Source organism: Coenobita brevimanus, chromosome 27, assembly GCF_032717465.1.
Source record: "Coenobita brevimanus isolate Jiangsu-jjx chromosome 27, ASM3271746v2, whole genome shotgun sequence".
In the NCBI taxonomy this organism is placed as follows: Eukaryota; Metazoa; Arthropoda; class Malacostraca; order Decapoda; family Coenobitidae; genus Coenobita; species Coenobita brevimanus.
Window position 1 is genome coordinate 21,393,825 of NC_136980.1, and position 23,053 is coordinate 21,416,877.

At 43.4% G+C, this 23,053-nt stretch overlaps 1 protein-coding gene across 1 annotated transcript in view; it reads left to right on the forward strand.

The window, feature by feature from the left end:
* The window catches only part of LOC145394490 (uncharacterized), a 442,434-nt gene that overhangs the window by 378,962 nt on the left and 40,419 nt on the right, over positions 1-23,053 (forward strand). Inside the window, exons 15-17 of the mRNA XM_080268339.1 lie at positions 9,373-9,566; positions 9,710-9,894; positions 10,591-10,718. Coding sequence (XP_080124465.1) covers positions 9,373-9,566; positions 9,710-9,894; positions 10,591-10,718 — 507 coding nt within the window. The remainder of the gene's footprint in view (positions 1-9,372; positions 9,567-9,709; positions 9,895-10,590; positions 10,719-23,053) is intronic.

Sequence of the window (23,053 nt, forward strand, 5' to 3'; positions counted from 1 at the left end):
CAGGTAATGTGGCAAAAAAAGGTCAGGAATGGTGATGAGTTAGTGAGTGAAACAATGCTTATAATGCTTATAATACCGTTTGAAAACCAATATACTCTCATACTTCATATAAATTTGTACCAAATAGATAAATAAATACCGTTAAGGTTTAAACTTAAAAATCAGAAGAAGGAAAAATCTGGTGTTGGTAGATATGATATTGTTAAGCTTAGAAGGGAAGGAGAAGAAAAGGAGGAATTCAGATTAGAATGCAGAAATAGGTTTTTGGTGTTGGAAACGTTGGAAGAGGGGGAGAGAAGTGTAGATGAGATGTGGGAGGATGTGAACAAAGTTTTGCATGAGACTGCTGAATGTACGACTGGAAGGAGACATAGATTCAGAAGAAAGAAATGGATATCAGAGGAAACGTGGGATATGATAAAAAAGAGAGGTGAGGCTAAATTGAGGAGTGAGATGCAATGCGTTGATGAACGAGAGATTGAATTAGCAAGAGCTGCGTACTGGAGTTTGAATTCAGAAGTAAGAAGGTTAGCTAGGAGAGATAAAAGAAGATGTGTGGATGAAAAGGTTGCAGAGACTGAAATCTTAATAAACAAAAATGATGGACAGAGTCAAAGAATAGCATATGAATCGATTAGAGAACTGAGTGGTAATGCAGGTAAACGCAAGGAAATACCAGTTAGAGACAGGGAAGGAAATTTATTGACCAAAGATGGAGATATTAAAAATAGATGGAAAGAGCATTTTGAGACAGTTCTTAATAGACCAATACCACCAGAAGAGGATATACCGTCTGCTCAGGAAGATTTAAATATAGAAACAGGAGAGTTGAGGCTTGCAGAAGTGGAAAAAGCAGTAAAACAGTTAAAGAATAATAAGGCACCAGGGGAGGATGGTTTATTTCCGGAAATGTTTAAAGTGGAGGGGGATAGATTAATAATGATCTTGACCAAGCTATTCAATAAGATATGGGTGACGGGGTTACTACCATCAGTTTGGAAGAATGGTGTAATTGTTAAAGTTCCGAAGAAGGGAGACCTGAGTGAATGTGGTAATTGGAGGGGAATCTCTTTGTCACCGATAGCTTTGAAAGTTTTCAGTAAAGTGTTGTTAAATAGGTTGGAGCCGGTGGTTGAGTGTATTCTGAGGGATGAACAGGCTGGTTTTAGAAAGGGACGTGGTTGCAATGATCAAATCTTTATAGTTAGGCATTTGATGCAGCAAGTTAATGAAATGAGAGTACCGTTAAGTCTTTGTTTTGTTGATTTTGAAAAGGCTTTTGATAGTGTTTCGAGAGAGACTATGGGGAAGATCATGAGACATTATGGAATACCAGAGGAGTTTGTGAGGGTCATTATGAACATGCATGAGGACACATTTTGTAAAGTGATGGTTGATGGTTGTCTGAGTGATTCGTTTGAAGTCAAGTCCGGAGTAATTCAAGGTGGTGTTCTATCGCCTTTACTATTTATATTGGTCATTGATTACATTATGAAACGCGTTGGAACAGAAACCGGTGCAGGTATACTTTGGGGAGAGAACAGGAAACTTTTGGATTTAGATTATGCAGATGATACAGTTTTGATTTGTGATGGGCCAGAAGAGATGCAGAGAGTGTTGGACTGTTTGGTGAGTGAAGGTCGCAAGGTGGGTTTGGTTATTAATTGTGGAAAAACTGAAATAATCAATATGAATATGGAAAATGCACAGGAATGTGTAATTGGAGGTATGGTTGTAAAGCAAGTTGATAGGTTTAAATATTTAGGTACTTACTTAGCCAAGGATGGTTCTTTGAACTTTGAATTCGAGGAAAGGTTAAAGAAGGCTAATCAGGCAATGGGAATGCTTAAAAATATTTGGAATAATAATTTCTCTGTGCATACAAAAATCAAACTTTATAAGGTAATGGTTAGGAGTATCTTAATTTATGGACACGAGTCTTGGTACAGCACAGTGACTATGGAAAATAAATTCTTGGTGTTTGAAAATAAAGCACTTAGAAGAATATTAGGAGTTAAGTGGTGGGAAAGGATACCAAATAGTAGAATTAGAGAAATAACGGGAGTGCAGCCGATCGATGAATATGTTAAATTCTCACGATGGAAGTGGCTAGGACATGTGTATAGGAGACAGGGAATAGTACGAGGTACACCAGGGTGGGTGGCACTTGGTAGGAGAGGTAGAGGAAGGCCAAAAGAGACGTGGGTGAGGACAATGAGACGGGAAGCTGGAGATGAGTGTTTGGGAGATCTTGAGGAGTTAGCACAAGATAGGATGTGGTGGTGTGAGTTCATCGAGGCCCTATGCATCCCCGAGGGTGCCACAGGAAATGATTGATTATGAGTGGTGTGGAATAGTTATCCTCCCATAGAACTCGTTTTTTTTCCAGCCAGCCTGATAGAAAACCCTGTAAGGTAAAAAGGTACTCCTACCTAGATCGAGTATTTTAAACCTCAGGTGAGCAATTTCTCTATGAATTTTCGATGTTTCTCACCAAAAGCGGATGTTTGAGCCAAAAAAAATAAAGGTCCAAAAATGTCGGGACTGGGGCGTACCACTGCCCAGAAAACGTCGGGATGGGGGGGGGGTTAAACATTCTGTGTACTTACAAGTCCCTGGCTCCTGGACTGGTAGTTATGGACCCTAACCTAGCCTAACTCAGAAAAACACCTCCCTACTGCACATGCATAGCACCTAAGACAGCATATTCACACCAATAAGGGACATAAAACAGTGAAATGAGGTGTTTGAGGTAAGCATAGTATGGAAAATACAGTAGAGTACAGTATGAAACATTCTGCCTACTTACAGCAAGTCCATGGCCATCTTGATGAATAACCACCTCCTCTCAGACTCTGACAGTAAGAAGGATTTCCTGAAGCACTTACAGTACACACTTCATGAAGTCTTGCACTGAACTTAGTCATTCGCACTCAGAAGTCCATTCTTTTCACAGTGCGCACTCTTGTCTTACTTGCGCTCCATTGTACCTCAATGAAATAAGTGTTGGACTCTGCACTTTAAGTCTTTCCACTCTTAAAACCATTTTCTAAACCAAAAACACTCAATTTATGTTTCAGTTACAGTCTATTAAAGTTTTGTCTTTTCACTCACAACTCTAAATCCTTAACACAATGCACTGTTTTTTTCACTGCACAACACTGTAAATTCCCGTGTGGTCTAGTGGAGAAGTTCTTGGCATCTAATCACTGTCAGAGTAGCACAGGGAGGCGACCTAGGGGTGCGTCGCTGGGTCGTGGTGATGGCATACCCACTGCAGACGACTCTGAAGACAGACGCAAACTCACGTCGAGCGGTGACTCCACCGTGGCTGATGTGCTGGGCTGTGGCTCGGAGCATGAGGGCCTGTCTTGGAAAGGCAACGGAGTGGAGCCAGGACTGGGCACAGAGGGGGTCACGGGCCTGAAAAAGCTGTCAATCGTTGATTGACGCAAGGAATGACGATTCTGACGATTTATGATGTGCTGCCTGAAAGCACGGACTTCCTCCACAAGTCCCAAGGGCCCCATCTCCCTGTCGCAGTCCGGGTGTTCCAGGTAGCCCAGAAAGAACTCTAGGTGTTCCCAGAGTGTGCTCAGCTTGGGGATGGCTGGAGTTGTGTCATGCTGAGAGGAGTACGCATCATCGTCGCCGTCCTTGTCAGAATCTTCAAGCTGGGTACTGACACCTGCAACTGAAGATGCGATCTCGATATCAGACAGGGTCTGATACCCAGGATCGCCCTCATCATCCAACCACTCACGCACTTTGTCCACATCAACATTGTCGCCATGCGTACGTAGACGTACATGGAAGTCATCCACGTCGAAACCTAGGAAATCGTACTCCGCATGCGTTCCGAGAAGCAGAAGAGACCAACCATTTTCTAGAGTCTTGACAGGGATTTCCCTCCATGCACTGGCCCAGTTGTAGATTGCAGACTTGATGTTGTAGTGGCAAAGGTTTTCCAAAGTCCGCTGGCCTCGCATGTCCCGTCCCTCCCTGCGCTCGTCCCCATCCTCGAGAACAACCATCACCTCGTCCAGGAACTTCCGGCGGTATAGGCACTTCGTTGCCACGGTCACTCCTTGGTCCATTGGTTGGATGAGAGCACTAGTATTAGGTGGCAGAAACATGCACCTAATGCGGCCATTCTCAGCCACCAAGTCTTTGTCGCACGGGTGGGCAGGTGCATTGTCGAGGAGAAGGAGGGCCTTTACCTGGTCGCGTGGGATTCCCAGTTTCTCCGTCTGGTAATGTATGACCTCCTTGACGAAATGGCGGTGGAACCAGTCTTTGAAGATCTGGGCTGTGAACCATGCCTTCAAAGAATGGTACCAGACGACAGGAAGGACATCCATCACCCCACAAAGACACCGAGGCTGCTTTGCACGGCCAACAACAACAGGCTTAAGCCGGTGCATGCCGTTAGCATTGGCACAACACAAAGCAGATATCCGTTGCTTGGAGAGCTTGTGGCCATCTCCTCGGCTAGAGTGTTCGTTGGCAAAGACAGATAGAATAAACCAGTTTCGTCAGCGTTGTAGACTTGACCGAAAGTGAGGCCCTCTCTGTCGATCAAGCCCTTCACCTTGTGCTGAAACTTGTCAACTCCATCCTCGTTAGCATCCAAAGCTTCACCATGAGACTTACGGTTGGTAAGACCATGCCGTAACTTAAATGCAAAGAGCCAACCCTTGGATGCCTTGAAGTCTAGGGCGTCATGAAGCCTGGCGAACTTTTCAGCAGCAGCCTTCAGCTCCGAACCACGTACCAAATATAACATATTTGGAATCCACATGAACCAAGGAAGGTTTTGCGAGGGTCAAAAATCAGATCTGAGTTATTTGAGGCCATCAGTTGAGTTTTTGCCTTTTTGGCCCGGGCAACGCTGGGTACCCTGCAGCCCAATTTTTGGTATGGAGATTCACATGACCTCCAGTTCGGACATAGGCTATGTGAGGACTCCGAGGTCATTTGAGGTCACCGGTCGGAGGTCATTTATAGGTCACCGGTGATAGTAAACAACTATGCACAAATACTGTGCGATAGTCTGTGAAAGCTGTAATAGAAAATTCCTGGACCTGTTATAATCCCTCCTCAAAAGCACGAGAGGTACTATTGCGGCCAGGAGTTGCTAGCCACCCTAGTCCAGCCATCCAGTCTATGTGGCGCGTCCCATTCACGAACACAGAAGTTGCCTTCCATGCATTTCTGTCGAAAAATATCCGTTCAGCTTTGGGCTTGTACTAATGGATAAAGCAATAGTAATATTTACTTTGAAGGTTTGACTCTGATAACACGAATATATCACATTAATTATTTAGTAACTATTTTTTCTCATACAATACCAAGCAAGTGACTTGAATATGTTTCTTGGATTTCACTCCACGACTTCCTGTACTGTAGGTTTGAATCAGCGAACACGAAGTGTGAACAAGTTCGAAACATTCATTTGTTATCGAGAGAGAGAGAGAGAGAGAGAGAGAGAGAGAGAGAGAGAGAGAGAGAGAGAGAGAGAGAGAGAGTATGGTGAGCGCCGGTGACTTTTGGAGAAATGAGGTGAAGGCAGACCGGCGCAGGGAAATGCAAGGGATGAGAAACCTTGGATTCCTGTGCTCCACTGAGAACAGGCCACAGTGTGAATATTTCTTCCTTCAGTCACTAGAACTTGCCTTGCTTTGTGATAAACGGTCTTTTTTTTTTTTTTTTTTTTTTTTTTAAGGGCTGCTATCGGAGGAATAATGAATTAGGAGATAAATGCTGTTGGTTTAACAAAATGCTGTGCTTAAGAAAGTAATTAGCCTCTCTGTCCAGAGAGGGATATTCAGCTAATGAGAAAAATACAAGTTTGCCAGAAATCTCCAGGTGCCAACCACCAGAGAAAAAAAAAAAGCGAAAATATGGCATTTAACAGAAGTTACGCGGCCTGCCAAATAATTTGACAAAGTCACCTGGCGTTACCCAGAATAAAAGCCATATTTCATTTTGTCCAACGAGACGTTATCCTGGGATATATAAACTCCATCGTCATCAGCCAAATGAAAAATTCCCTGTTTAGCACTAGCACGTTATTTACTCGTATCGCATTACATCATGTGTATGTAGCCGGAATGAAGCCCATTATCTACGGCCTGGCCACCTCCCTGTAAAGAGTACTATTTTCAACAGACAGAGTTAAGCGGTGAGACTCATCTTTCGTGTAAGGAAATCCACCCCTCCTCTGTGTGTGTGTGTGTGTGTGTGTGTGTGTGTGTGTGTGTGTGTGTGTGTGTGTGTGGAACTGCGAGTCATCCGACTTGTGGAGCATGGTATGCGGGTTGGTAGGTTGGTGACTGAGTGGGTGGATTGGTTAGTGTAAGGTGGTGGTTCCACAGGCGGATTAGCTGGAGTGGGTGGGCGAGAGGGAGGGAAAAGGTTGTTGGGCTGGTTAAGTGGGGTGGAGTGGGGTTCGTGCATTAAGTGTGGTGGGTGGTGGGGCTACCTGCAGGACAAGGCAAAAGACGGTTTTTTGTCGTCCTATTGTTGGGACATACTATTCTGAGTAAGGCTGTGGGTATGTGCGTTGATGGGTGGATGTGTTGGTGATGGACGGATTGTGGGAAAACAGGCCTCTAGGATTAGGTCACTTGAGTGAATATGTCCGAGCTGGGAATAGATCAATGTGTGGAAAATCGGTCCACAGGGGATATTATTCTGGAATCATGCTTAAGTAGGTGTATATATATATATATATATATATATATATATATATATATATATATATATATATATATATATATATATTTGTGTGTGTGTGTCCGACTCTGGGCACAGGCTTCACAACCTGCTATCAAGACCCAGCAGTCCTCCTACATACCATACACCTCTACATGTCACCACTTCGGCGCTAACACCCACCGTCCATATTGAATACATGCTAGGGCTGTCTCATACAGGACTGGTGTATTGGTATTAGCGGGGGTATTTTTACGACATGTCGGCTGGTCTTCTGGTATATCAGTAAAGCCTGATGCAATGAAATTCAAATCCTTAAACTGTTCCCTGCTCCAGCCGGGATTCGAACCTGGGTCCGTTAGGACTGCAGGCCACCTCTCTACCGATTGAGCCACCGCCTCCCCCAGTGGGTTACAACAGGTCCATAGTGCAATACGTCTGCTGGTTAAGAGGTCTGTGTGTCAACTGCACGCATCAGTGGGTGATATAACCACGTCGGATAACAGGTTTATGGGGAAAATAGGTTCATTGTGAAAAATATGTCCATGGGTATACCTCCATGTAGGAAACCTGCCTCCATGGAAAGATTCAAGGTCGATGGAAAAATTGGTCAGTTGGGAGAAAATACATCAACAGGGAAAATTAGTTCATGGGAAAATAGGTTTACGTAGAAAAGTAGCCATCTTTGAAAAAAAAAAAAAATCATTAAGGAAAATTGGTCCATGGGGGATTTTGGTCCGAGTGCTGAAAATGTCCATTGATAAAAATATTCAGGGGGTGAAAATAGGTCCATAGGGGCATACACGTACTGTAAACATACATGGAGATATTTACAATAAGTGGGACTTACAATATCCAACTTTTATCAGCGACCATTGCCTGGAATTAGGCTTAACACTACACACCTTGGACCAAACAACCATTAGCCAGACCTTACTACCACTTCATCATCCAGTTATTACATATCATAATTTACCTTCATTTAGTCATTTAGGCATAGAAAGCCAACCGAAACGAAAGGATATAATCCCTGTTTAACTGTGTTGAGCACCTCATTTCTCCACCTCATTATTCTAAAATTCACAGGCACCCACTACGCTCTCTCTCTCTCTCTCTCTCTCTCTCTCTCTCTCTCTCTCTCTCTCTCTCTCTCTCTCTCCTGTTCACAAATGAATGCTTCGAACTTGTTCACTCTGTGTTCGCTGGTTCAAACCTACAGGAAGTCGTGGAGTGGACCCAGATTTCTGTCACATGCTTGGCTCTATACGACAAACAAGTTATTCATTAATCAGTATGATATATTCGTGCTATCAGAATCAAACCTTCAAAATAAATACTACTATTGCTTTATCCATTAGTACAAGCCCAAAGCTAAAGGAATATTTTTCGACAGAAAAACATGGAAGGCAACTTCTGTGTTCGTGAATGGGACGCTGCCACATGGACGGGTTGCCTGGACGAGGGTGGCCAACAACTCCTGGCCGCAATAGTACATGGTCTTTCTGGATCAGAAAGAAAGATTGAACTAGAACAAATGGGACGGGAGAGTTCGTCTCTTTGGTCTTCTGACCCAAGGAAGGTTTTAAGACCAAGAAGACCGATGGTTTGACGGAGGGGGGTAGAGTAGTAAGAGTCAGATAAATAAGCATGGGGAACGAGAGAGAGAGAGAGAGAGAGGAGGAAGATTAATAAGGAGGAGAGGGAACGCCGGATATCCCTGCAAGTATATTCGAGTATATATATGTACACACACACACACACACACACACACACACACACACATATATATATATATATATATATATATATATATATATATATATATATATGCACACACAAATATATGTAGGCTATACAGAGAGAGAGAGAGAGAGAGAGAGAGAGAGAATCTGTGGCAGCAGGCGAGAGCGCAATAACTGTACTGAAGACTGGATGGGAAAAACAAATACAAACTAAGAAACACAAACACTGAAATGCATTTGTTTCATTCTCTTTTTATACGTCATTATTATATTGCACGTGTTGTTTTGTGCAGCGAACTGGCTGACGATATTTACTAAGCTGACTCGACATTTTTTTTATTTTTATTACTGTGCTGTTTCTACATGGCCAAAGGAGTACTCAGAATATGTAGATAAGTCTCTCTCTCTCTCTCTCTCTCTCTCTCTCGATACCTGGATCAGAATATTAGAAATGCATTTCAGGATAGCCATTCAGTCTCACAGGTGATGGAGCACGATCATTTCTTCTTTCATTGATGTTGGCACGTCCACACCTCCACATGTAAAGTAGGATGGTACAGTTACCTACTACCCGAAGGAGAAGGTTGACATTTTGCCTCATGTATTTGACACTAAGCAATCTATTGAAATGCTTATTGTGCCCCATTCTTCCAGTCCTGAGGTAAACCATTCAAACTTTCCATTTAGGTCCGTTCAGGTGATATCCATTTAACTTCTTAATTGGAATCAAATATTTGTATTTCTCACAGCTCAAATATCCTTTATTTTCTAGTTTGACGTTCACAAAACATTTGTTTTCATTGCTATTTGCACCTGAGAATTTTCTGGTAAGCGGGATTTTGTTGTTGTTTACAAAACATCTTGTAATATATCGTAATAAAGAACATATGCACTATTTCCCTGTCTCCGGTAGGTGGGCAGCAGCACGTGGCTCTGGCCATGGACGTGAGAGACAGGAGGAGTGTGGAGGCCGCAGTGAAGTCAGCCCAGGACCAGTGTGGCGCCCCACCCTCACTGTTAGTCAACTGTGCCGGTGTGCTCATCATCGCTCCCCTCTTAGAGACTGATGATGACACCTGGCATAAGATTATTGATGTCAACCTGACGGTCAGTTCCAAGAGTGTTAACCATTTTAGTGAATAAAAGTACATGACGTAAAAAGTAACAGAATATGGCAAAACTATAATGAAATTAATACTGATAAATAGGCAACAATGAATCTAATATAATTATCATCCTGATCTCTGCAGGGAATTTTCTTGGTAACCCAGGCATTCACAAGATCACTGCTGGAAAATGGAAAAGATTCCAAGGGAGCAATAGTGAATATTGCAAGTATTGCTGGGAAAACTGGCTTTAGCAGTTCGATTGGATATAGTGCCAGTAAAGGAGGAGTTATTTCACTCACCAAGACGTGTGCTGCGGAACTGGCGAGGTAGCTAAACCATATATCCATGCAGACAATGAGCTGATCATGGTTTCCATGCACAGTATTTGCTTTAAAGGTTGTAATTATTTTCCTCATATATGAAGAGAGCGCTGGATGAGAGAGGGATGTCTGTTGAGCAAGGAAGAGTGGCTGTGCGTGACAGAAATAAATGGAGAGAAATTGTGAATGAATAAGTGATGACGCAGCCCTGAGGGGATATTCTCCCGCATTTGGTCTGATCAGCTAGTCAGGTCAGGTGCGGGTAAGGGGATGGGTCTGTTATGATGTGGCAGGGGTAAACCAGTTCTGCTGTCGGGCCCTGCTGTGGATGTCACTGCTTGCATTGCGCAGTTGACCCTTGTGCGGTGTGATGCGGTGAGGATCTGTCCGTTCTCCCCTTTGGGGCTAAGATGCGAATGAATGTGTTTGAATGGATGAGTAAATGGAGAGTGTGTCGTCCTGTCTCGGCTACCTCCCTTTCCTTGGGGGAAGCAGCCTAGGTATATAGATAGATAGATAGATGAAAAATATATACAGTATATCAATATATACTGTATGTATGTATATATATATATATATATATATATATATATATATATATATATATATATAGATATATAGATATAGATAGATAGATAGATAGATAGATAGATAATTCATCCATACTAAAGTGTAAGTTTCTGAAACTTCTTACCATTTCAGCAAAGCCATACGTGTAAACTGTGTGCTACCTGGAGCAATTGACACACCAATGGCGGCAAGCGGAAGTGAGGAGATGCGAGAGCGCTACAGACGGCTCACGCTGTTGAATAGATTTGGCCGCCCTGAAGGTTAGTGGAGGCAATGAGTTGGTTGGTAGGGCGATGTCGTGAGATGACTGGTGGCTGGATTTGTGAGGTGATAATAATTAATTAGCCGGGTGCAGACGTCTTTCCCCTGGAGGAAGGGTGGTTGGCAGGGCGAGGTGTCATTTTAGCCCCAGGCTTCATCAGGAGATATGTACAGATTCTTTTCTCCATAGCTCTACTGTTACACTGACTAAATAATTTCACGTTATACAAATGGACACAAACTGAAATGCACTTTCAAATATTTTATCTAACCAAAACTAACTGATATAAAGCGAATAAAGCTGAATGACTTAGAAATTCCTATTCAAATGTTTATGTTCTTATACATTTAATATGAATGCTGAATCATATTAATAAAGGCAGGAAGTCCATGTAGAGAATTAACGTGAATGCAACTGCATTACTAGATTTACGGTAAAATTTAATGAAAACAAGATGTAGTACAGTATTTTTTTTTTCTGCCAAGAGGAAGGAGCCTGATGGCACTAAGTCAGTTGTGAAGAATCCAACAAGTGATTCCTGTAGATGACCCATATTTCCTCTGGAAACCTTTTGCGTTTTATATTACTAAAAGCAGTGATAACAGGGTCAAAAAGTCAGTATTTATAAACAAGAAACTACTACTACAAGAATAACAATGTCAGTTTTATTCTATGTATTCTGCTGTAAGTTTTTATATTTCTTTCAGTCGGTATGACATTTATCTTTGCCCTGCAATCTGCTTATTTGATCACTGATCAGGTAAACTGATTGCCTCCCCGGCATGGGCACTCATCCTATTTAACACCCACTGCAGCACCATGTAAACCATGCAGAACAATGTCCCACGCATCGTTACTGGGTACACTAAAACCACTCCCACAGCACACTTACTCTGAAACTAAAGTTCTTCTTAGAAAACACTTTGATATGAGATGCACACACTTCTACGCAGCAGCCTACGCTGACACACGGTATCCATGTCATTATATAACAGGGCCACACAGCATAGCCAGACATGTAAAACAAACACACACAGACATTACCAGACCCTCTTCAACAACATCTCACCATCTTGCATTACAACACTATCATTGACGACACAGCTACATAATTAGTCCCCGAGCAGGACGATACAACAACTCAGTACGAACACTATGTTGCAAGCCCCTCCTTTCGGAATTCACCAAAAACGGAGGTATCCTAAATTAGACCTGGTCGAGTACAACTAGTTAGATTTACAATAGGACATCACCTACTGTAATCCTCTTCAGTTACCAGCTTCGATTCAGGTTAGGTGGAAATAAAGACTACACATACCCCGCTTCTGGAATGGACCCACACAATATAACACATAATGGAGCACTGTACATCACATACCACACTAAGACGCAGACACAGCATCGACAGGATAGAGAATCTGTGTGACGAACCCAAAAGGGCTGTTGCTTACCTCTGGTTGACGAGTCTACTTGGTCAGGCAGACTTGGGTTATGCTATCTATCTATCTATCTATATACCTAGGCTGCTTCCCCCAAGGAAAGGGAGGTAGCCGAGACAGGACGACTCACTCTCCATTTACTCATCCATTCAAACACATTCATTCGCATCTTAGCCCCAAAGGGGAGAACGGACAGATCCTCACCGCATCACACCGCACAAGGGTCAACTGCGCAATGCAAGCAGTGACATCCACAGCAGGGCCCGACAGCAGAACTGGTTTACCCCTGCCACATCATAACAGACCCATCCCCTTACCCGCACCTGACCTGACTAGCTGATCAGACCAAATGCGGGAGAATATCCCCTCAGGGCTGCGTCATCACTTATTCATTCACAATTTCTCTCCATTTATTTCTGTCACGCACAGCCACTCTTCCTTGATCAACAGACATCCCTCTCGCATCCAGCGCTCTCTTCACACTGTCCATCAACAAAAACAACAAAAGCATGACGACTTATGCACTAAGCCCTCCTGCAGAAGATCATGTTATGAGATTTAGTAAAATATAAGCAAAATGGAGTAACAGGTAAACCAGCAAATTCTGTGTCCCGTTAAGGCTTACTCCTGAATTAATGAGAAGACTGCAGCCAGGGGGAAGGTTAACAGTCACATGGGATGACGTTCTATATTCAGTGGTGACAGGGTTAATAACAATGAGCACTCAGAGAGTACAACACCTGCACCTTATAAATGGTCTAAGGAAGGCATATTTGACTTGGTCCATTGACGTTAACCCTTGACTTATTGATCTTAAAATAGAATATCTTCATTCTTGCCTGACTCTGCCCTGTCACTAACACTGATCCGAACTGAATCGAAATTGTTTCGGTTGTTCTTATCTGTGACAAAGACTTTTTACATTTTTCTCTAAATCAAATCTCTTCATCCTTTGTTTACCCCTTAGTTCTTGCACTAATTTTGGTCCAAACTGTAATTTAAACTGTCTGAGTCACAGGGTGGAATATTTTACCTTGCACTTTGGCCTTAACTGTTGACTGAATGCTCTTAAAACCGGACACTTTTTCCTTGGCTTACCTTCAACCCTTCCACCAAATCTGATCTCAGTCAAATAAAATCCGTTTATGTTGACCTTGCCATCTGACCTTGACTTTTGGTCTTTGTAGTCTTTGCAACTGGCTGATTGTTCTCAAAATCCAATTCCTTCATCCTTGCCTTTCCTGTAACCCTTGTGGAAAGTTTGGTGGAAACTCGACAAAAACTGCGTAAGTAGATCTTACTATGAGAAATTTACCTTTGTTCTATTGTTATTTTAAAAAATGGATCAACCTATTGGCTGATCCCCAACCGTTCCTCCAAGCATTATCCAAATCAGATATTTTTTTTCCTTCTCACACAGATACACATGGGTAGAACCATGACAATCCCCAGTGACTTTGAGATTTGAATGACTGTTCTAAAAAATTAATCCCTCCAATCTTGCCTAAGAACCCTTCCAACATGTTTGTTCTAAATCAAACAAAATCTACTGAGGTTAACCTTGCCATGTGACCTTGACCATTGACATGTTGGTCTAAAGTAATTGGTCTACCACTTGACTTATCATCAACCCTTCCACAGAGTTGTTTAAAATCAAATCTAAACCTAGTTACTGTATTTTCTTTACACATAAACACAGGGACAGATACACACACACATATACACACGTGTCACGAAAACCATTGCATCGGCTGAACCATCGCCCCTGAAGGTGTAAAAATCTGTAATGCCATGATCTTATAAAATATAGTCATCCAGTCCTTTTCTGTTTCACAAGGATCATGGGGGTTCAGGTCTAGTGTTCACTCCCATCATGTAAGGCAAGGGTGGCCAGCATCACTGGTCCCTCAGTGCCATCATGTATGTAATGAAACCCTACCACCTCTCAGATGGTAGTCCTTGTGAGCCCCATCGTATTGAAGCACATTAACCTACTAGACCACCACGCTTCCATTTCGCTATATGGTTACCACGCAAAAGTATTAAGCTTCCTGAGCGTTATACATAAAAAACCCTTACTTACGGTGATCAGAGCGCCGTATCTGAATTATGGTGCCATTGCTTATTACTCTGATATTGAGAAGCTGGAACTCTAACATACAGTAGTTTCTCATAACCTGATATTTCTTTTCCACCCATCACCCTGTCCATAACATCAGGCAGCAGATGACGCAATGTCTTCATTTAGTCAATCGTAGGCGCTGTCAGAAATGACTCTCAGGGATCAGCAGTCATTGACAAAACGATGACAAGTTACCATTAGGCAGTGGCTTGGGCTTCCCTAGTTAAGACATATTTGCCTGCAATAGACATGTCTCTCATCAGATCTTTCATAAAGTATTACATGATTAATAAACATTTTGCAGCCAAATAAAGTGTACCAAGCAATTATTTTATCATGGGACCATTGCTGAGTTCCTGTTCACATTGTTAAAAGCACCAGAACTGCGGAAGGACTAATAATAAAACGTGTATTGGCCATCATTTCTTGCTCTGTGCTTCGTGCATAATGCGGTGCCAGTACCACGCAGCAAGAAAGATTGGCATGAAATAGAAATTAATAGTATCGTAAGAGGTATTCATCACTGACTTCCAGAGGATGTAGTGGATCTACGTATCTCATTTCATGCCTTCTGCACGGATGACCATAGAAATAAACTGTCTATAGCCCAACGCCCTAATCCCGCAAACGGTGGCCGCAGACAAAAAGCCTCCAAGTCGCTTTGTCACCCACCATTTGACTGCCCTCCCCACAACTCACTCCCCCCTCCCTCAAATACCTCTCAACTCCATCCCTCCACCTCATCCTCGGTCTTCCCATCCCTCTCCCTCCCTCCACTTCACCCACATACACCCTCTTAGTCAGTCTTTCATTCTCCATTTTCTCCACACGTCACTGACACAATTTTCTGCACTGAAACATGACTTGGGGTACATTTTTACTCCTAATTCCACTCGACTTGTTGATAATTTGGTGGTATTATTCATCCCATCATGGTATGGCAATTTAATTCTGTGACACTTAGCAGTTTCTCTCCAAATAGCAGTCATGTGCTGTGCCAGACACACTTCTGTAAATTTGAACTGCTTCACATAGATAAGAAGGCAATAAAAGGAAGATGAATAACCTAACCATTCTGGAATGACACTAACACTGGAACTGCGCATGAAATAGTTCTAGGTATCCTCTGTCTCATCAATTCAACAATCCCCCTATGACAGAATACATAGGTGGCTATGATATACTGACTGTTATCACCAGTTTATGACATGGCCAATGTGTGCTGAAATACTAATATGCATGTCATGGGACAGCAGCTTTCAACCCTCTCACTTCTTTGCATATTTGCACATATTGGTTCATAGCAGTACTGCTGCACAAGAACTGCAACTGATATATCTTCCTTGCTTGACGTAACTGTGGTGAAGATATATAGGTATCTTTAATACAAGCAAAACGGGACCAGCCTCTGCACTTCCTTTTTAGTTATAACGTCTCTACCGGATACCACAGCTTCTTAATACATAACAGAAACCTTTATGAAGGTATGCTATATGGTAGGGATGTATCTAAAATGAAAAACGAAGGCTATTGATATAATCAAAACAAAAAGAGATAATGCCATTGATTAATGAAATGATGACAATACAAGTCATGTATATGTCCTCAACTAAGCCAAAGCATCGACTATCTACAAGCACTTACTGAAGGCAGGCCTTGGGATCGCTGCATTCTCAGAAGGTAAAGTAGGAAATACAGTCAATACAAAAGTGAAAGGAAGTAAAAATGAGAACAGTGTAGTATGCAGCATACCGTGCAGTGGATGCTCAAAAACGTACGAGTATATAGCGAAACAGGAGTTGAAATGGATACAAAGACGGCTGAACACAAAGCAAATGTCCGGTGTCGCAGAGAATATATTTTCCAAGTGTTGCACATATATCAGCACAATCATTTGCCCAAGCGGGAAGATGCTACTGTTGTTAAGAAACATCTGAATAAACAAGTGAGAAAGATGTTGGAAGCAGTTCACATGTGTTTAAAAATGAAACTAACCATAGGGATGGATATTTTAGCCTGTGTAGGTAAACAGCAGGAATAATACTAATCACGCAATCAGGGATGGGGTAGGATAACGGAATTTTCCTTTAAGTTAGCAATTAGGTTGCGACACTAGAAGGGGGAGGGAATTTCCAGGGGTACAATGTCTTGGCGCTATCATGTTTTGTTTAGAAGGACTTTGATGCATAGTTGTGCAGGGTACGAACATGCTTGTTCTTCCCTTTCACAGCTGTAGGGCTGCTCCATCAGCATTCGCTTTAATGTTCTCCTTTAGGATGTTGTCAAGTAAGGTTAGCTAGTACTTATTTTCCTCCCTTCCCTATGTTGCGATACAATACTTGTTTATATTTATTGCTTGAAATTGCCTATGTTTAGTCACCTGTAGATTGACGCTCTCACTCATCAGTCTCAGTTGCCTTATTCTGGGGATCTAGTCCCTTGCTCATTTTTTCTTTTTTCCTCTTCATCCACGGAGAGGTGGTTATTATGGCGGACCTCTCCTACTGCTCTTTACCCCTTCAGGGGAGGAGGTGGTACTGGAGGACCCCTGACTGTGTCACAGACTGTCTGCCCCCAGAATGATCGGCTCATACCCAACTTGACAGTCCCGTAAATAAAGCATCTTTGTTGTGCTGCCTGCTTTCGCTCCACTCTCCTGACTAATCTGAACTCTTTCATTATTGAGAAGGTAAGTCACAGCTGCGCAGGAGAAGTGGAACAAGTGAAAAGAATTACTAGTGGAGACCTGGTTAAGACTTTTACTTCCTCTCAGGTAAAGACTGATTGACTGCATTAAAATCTGGCTGTGCAACTGCCAGGGTCATATGCCGCCGGACAACAAGGTCAAAGACGCAGCAAAAAAAAAAATAAAAAGTGCATATTCAAAATAAAGATAATATGTCTATCTATCTATCTATTAACAGACGCCTTAATCCCATACAGGGTGGCCACAAACAAACCGCCTCCACGTCGCCCTGTTCCTCGCCATTTCACAGCCCTGCACCCAACTCACCCCCCCCCCTCTCTCATATACCTCTCCACTCCATCCCTCCATTTCATCCTTGGCCTCCTCCTCGCTCTATTCCCCTCCACCTCACTCACATACACTCTCCTCATCAGTCTTTCACTCTCCATCCTCTCCACATGGCCAAACCACCTCAGTGTGTTTCTTCTGACGCTTCCTATCACATCCACATCCACATCACAACGCTCCTTTACATCCTCATTTGTCAGTCTGTCTCCCCGTGTGACTCATAGTCCTTAGGCTCCTCTCAAAGAACTCATTTCCACTGCTTTTGCTCCAGACTTGTGTCCTTCCTACAACGTCCAAGCTTCACTTCCATACGTTAGAGTTGGTATCACAATACTGTCGTGCAGTAACTTGTTCACTTCGAAGCTCACTTCCCTGTTTCTTATCACTGCTTTCAAGGAACCAGCAACAGTGATAAGAAAGAGGGAAGTGAGTATGGAAGTGAAAAAGTTACTGCACGACAGTATTGTGATACCAACTCTAATGTATGGAAGTGAAGCTTGGACGTTGTTGGAAGGACACGAGTGGTAGGTGGGAGCGCCCATCATCCACCCACTTAGTGCCCAGTGCAAAGCCTAGCAAGAGCCACCTCCAATCGCCAAGACATGGAGGGGAGAACCCTTGGCATAACCACTCTCTGAAAGATTACTTTTAGTTTATTATGAGCAACACCATCCCAGTGTCTCTGCCAATTCATATGAATTGTGTACCGCAAGTAAGCCGTTACATCCGAAGCAGGAAGCGCGTAGTCGGTTGGGGTCTGTTGAGAAGATGCTGCTTTAACTGATGTACCTACCTTCCTATTGCCCACCACACCAACATGTGCAGGAACCCAACAAAAGTCCACATGGCGGCCACGATGGCCAAGAAGAAAAAGCCATTCTGAAATTGATAAAACCAATGGATGGGATGCATTAAAAGACTCCAATACAGACAGCGCACTATGCGAGTCACTAAAAATCACAAAAATGGATTGAGGGATAGTAAAAATGATTTTAAATTACGAACATATAAAACTGAAATCAGTTCCACCATATGCAATGAAGTAATGCCAGGAGGGCTACTGCCCCTACTAAAAGAAATGAAGACAACACCAAATCCTACTCAAGTAGCAGTCTTACACTCATCAGTATTAACGGAGATAGAACCCTCATGAGTGGAGGTATGTTCTGAAAAGAGAGAGAGGGACACCTGAGTGGGAAGTGAGCCCTTCATTTCAACAACAGACTTGTAAAATGTCACACGAGGGAGTAACCAGGAACCTAACCTTTGGGCTCCGATGTGGACAAAATGCCAGTCTCAGAACAGAGAGGGCTAACATAACAGACTGGACCCTGTAAGAAAATGGCTTCGGGAAAATAGGACGGGTGTCATTAACAGAAGATCAGGAATCCTCGGAGATGATGGCACAAGAAATTGAATCTGGATTGCAATGAAGACGATATCAACACCTCATCATCAGCAACTTGCATCGCAAATCCAAGGGGAGTACACCAGCATCCACCAACAAACTAGAAATCGGGGATGACCTGAATATGCCGGTTGCCAGACATACCCCTGCATGATGTACATAATTTAACAATCAGAGACGGGCATATGTTGCAGAGGAGTAGACCTCACACCAATATTCAAGTTTAGGAAGACTAAGAGACCTATGCAAGAGGAGGAGGGTCTGATGGTCAGCACCCCAAGAGGTATGAGCCAAAACAATCAAAAGACATAACTTTTAGACATGCCGCCTTAACAGAATGAGTATGAGGAACCCAGGTTAGTTGTCTATCAAACAGAACACCCAGAAACTGCATCTCTTCCACACAGGATATTCTTCGACCATAGAAATACAAGTCAGGGTCTGAGTGAATCCCTTGAAGATGGCAAATGCAGAGCCACTCTCTTTGTTAAAGAAAAACGGAAAATGCGAGACTCTGCCCAGTCAGAAGTTCTATTAAGAACCAGCTTCAACTTCCTTTCTATCAGTGACATTCTAGATGCGGTGAAGGAAAATGAGGGGCCATCGATATATAGTGATCCTCATACACTGTCAGGAAGTACACTGATTACCCTGTTAATGGCTACAACAAAGGGAGCAACACTAAGGATACTCCCCTGTGGTACTCCATCTTCTAGTGCACAGACATTAAAAAGCACTCCTCCCACTCGGACCCTTAAAAAACTGTTAGATAAAAATAGGCAAACGCTCGCAAAGACCAAACTGATGAAGAGAAAGTAAAATGCCATGATGCCAGGCAGTGTCATATGCCTTCTCCAGATTGAAGAAGACCGTGACCTGGTGTTGGTTAGTGGAGAAAGCCTCACAGACAGAAGATTCCAAGGATACTGGTGCATCAGAGGTTGATCTCATTTTTTGAAAGCCACTGTGGGCAGGGGATAAGAAGTTACCTCTCTCCAAAAACCACACAAGCCTAACACTGACCATCATTTCCAGAACTTTACATATACAAGACGCGAGAGAAATAGGCAGATAATTCGTTGCCTGTAGGTGGTCCATATCTTGTTTGGGAATAACTACAACAACACACCAACAAGCTGGAAACTCCCCTGAACACCAAATCTTATCAAACAGACAAAGCAAAAACAAAAGGGGCTCATAAGGTAAGTGATGTAAAAACGCATAAGGAATATCATCATAACCAGGAGAAGAATCGTGGCACTGTGATAGAGCCGCCTGGAGTTCAGAAATTGAAAATGGAACATTGTAAGGCTCTTCCCCAGCAGAGGCAAAACTGAAACCATGAGACTCTAGGCACGTGGTGGCAAGCCGAAGGCATATCTATATCCTTCTGTGACATACTGGCAAAATGATCAACAAGGAACTCTGCAACAGCAAAAGAATCAGCCACAGTTCCACCTGCAGCAGATAAAGCAGGAGGGGAGGGAACAGTAAATTTTCCTGAAATTTCCTTACCTGGTTTCACACCTGGGTGACGGAATTCCTTGAGCTGATGGAGGAAACCTACTCCTTCCAGAATGAATGCCTGTCCTCTAAAAACCTGCCTTATATGAGCTCGTTCCCTCTGATATGCCACCAAATACTGAGGATCTCCACGGTGACGAAGTTGAAGGAAGGCGATTCGTTTGGCTCTCACTGCGGAACTGCACTCAGGGTTCCAAGGAACTGCACATTTTGGAAATTGACCCCTGATTCTTGAAATAGATAAAAGGTGTGCTGAGTGCAACAAGTCACTGAAATATGACACTGCCTCAGTAAGACAGCCAAACTCATTGACAGAGAGGGAATTGGAACTTAATTTCCTGAAACGTGGCCAGTCAGCCTTATCCAGAAGCCAGTGAGGAAGACGTGGCTGAGGTCCACCTGTACTAGCAGTTAAAAGTAACGGAAAATGGTCGTTGCCATAAAGGTCTGGTAACATATCCTGGGTAAAATAAAAAACTGCATCAGCTGAGCATAAAGACAAATCAATGGCAGTAAAAGTTCCAGTCTGGCTATGGAAATAAGTCATTTTATAGGAGATGAAAATGCCCAACTCATCTTCCACTAAATAGGCTCACATGACACCCCAAGGGTTGGCCTTACTGTTTCCCCATAGTGGATGATGACCATTCATATCTCCAAGTAACAGAATGGGAGAAGGAAGGCCACGAATAAGGTGTTCCAGATCCGCCCTTTCAACAGTAGCACTAGGAGGAAGATAAAGACTGCAAACAGTGTACTGCATATGTAAAAATATCCGGACAGCAATAGCCTGCAGGGGAGTGGAGATGTCCAGATGACTGTATGGAATATCCTGGTGATGGAAGATAGCAGCACTTTCATGATGACCCCAGCCCGGCACAGGATCAGAATAAAAGGCATGGTAGCTAGAAGGACCGGAAGGAACAGCATCACGTACCATGGTCTCCTGGATGCACATGCACAGTGGAGTAAATTAACAAACAAGATGACACGGTTTCTCATAGTTAGCATGTAAACCCCAACAATACCACTGGATGATAGAGCCCATTGTTGAGGGATGATGATTAAGTGCAGGACTGTGCCCCTAACAAGTGAGCAGGTTTGGACTGATGCTTATGAAAGCCCATTGGAGGAGCCTGGCCAGCACGAGAAACCCGCATCCTCTGTCTAACATCCGAAGGTAGACGTGAGGATGAGGAAGTAAGTTTTACGACACTCCTTCTTGGAGCAGGCATACCAGTTTGTTTGAAAGGCGGCTTGGGGACCGCCTTTGGAGGCCAGAGCCCCCATCAGAAGCCTGAGAAGTGGAAGTAGAGTCCACTGGACTCGAATCATTTGTGGAGGCCATCCTCTGCTTCAGATCTGAAGCACAAACAAGCTATCCAACAACATCCCCAGGTGATGACGGGACCAGAGGTGAACCATCAGCTTCAGATGTCACCTGGCTAGATCTCACCCTGCTGGTCAGAGGGAACAGGAGAGGTGTCGACAGAAGGGTCAACAACAGAGACCTTACGTGACTGGTCATCACGCTCAGAGGACTCTGATGAACAATGGTGATGTTTGCCAGGCACAGATGGAGCCTCGGGCACTATTGGATAAGACCGGAGAATGGGTTGGGTCAACATGGACATCTGTCACTACCAGAGAAGTGTGGAAGCCATCGGACACCGAAGTGGGGGCAGAAACAGAGTAGTGGTCGCTCAAACATCATTCTCACAAACAGCAATAACCATGGGGACAGCATTCCTCATACCACGAGCTGTAGGTGGGTACTGGAGTGGGGCCTCTTCTGTGTGTTGCTGTCGCAGTACCATCCCCCAACTGGGACGTCTGTGATGACTGATTACCCTGAGATGCAGGTGGCACAGCATCAAGTACAGTCTCACTGCAATGTCAGACCTCCTTAAGAAGTGAGAGAGCTGAAGCAAAGGTGACCCCAGGGCAGATAACCATCCCTGTGACCCTTTCCTTTGCCTCTGCAAAAGAAATCATCTCACGGGTTCTAACTGACGTGACTTCGTTCTCAAACTTATACTGGTCACACTGTGTTGATGAAGCTGGGTGTGCACCACGGCAGTTGATACACAAGGGGGGATCCGGGCAGTTGATACACAAGGGGGGATCCGGGCAGTCCATCTCACCATGTGAATCACCACCACAATCAACACCTGTGGGAGACCTTGCATGTTCCTATGACAAGGCCTGCTGACAAGCCCAAATCTCTAGCAATGGAAGCACCTCCTAGGTCTTGGCACATATTCCTTAACCCCTACACCGCGGGCTTGTTTACCAATGACTTGCGTGTGCCGCGGGGTTATTTGGGCTCCGACAGACTCTCAAAAAATATTTGCCAAAAATCAGTTATTAGTCCTAGAATAATAAAATTACATATGCTTATGGCACATACCTTCAGCTTTCTCCTGGAATGATTGTTGAGCCTTCGTCCGTTACCGTAGGACTTGTGGAGACCTCTGAAGTAGGGTAACGAAGTCTCCACTTTACACTTCCCAACAACCCGTAATATGATTACCACAGCCAGATACAAACACTATAAACACTATTCTACAATTTTCAAGTAGTTTGGGATCCATACTCAAAAAAAAAAAAACACTGTGAAAGCAATGGAAATTACGAGCGCGTCTGATCGTCGCACTGGCACTAGTTCGCTCATGGTAGTCTGTCATTTATTATTCATAAAACCCCTCACACTTTATATTTCTATTACTATATAACACTTATATATATCTACAGTCTTTATCCATAAGTTTCCTTCAGTAGTATTAGTTTATTGTCACTGTAGGGA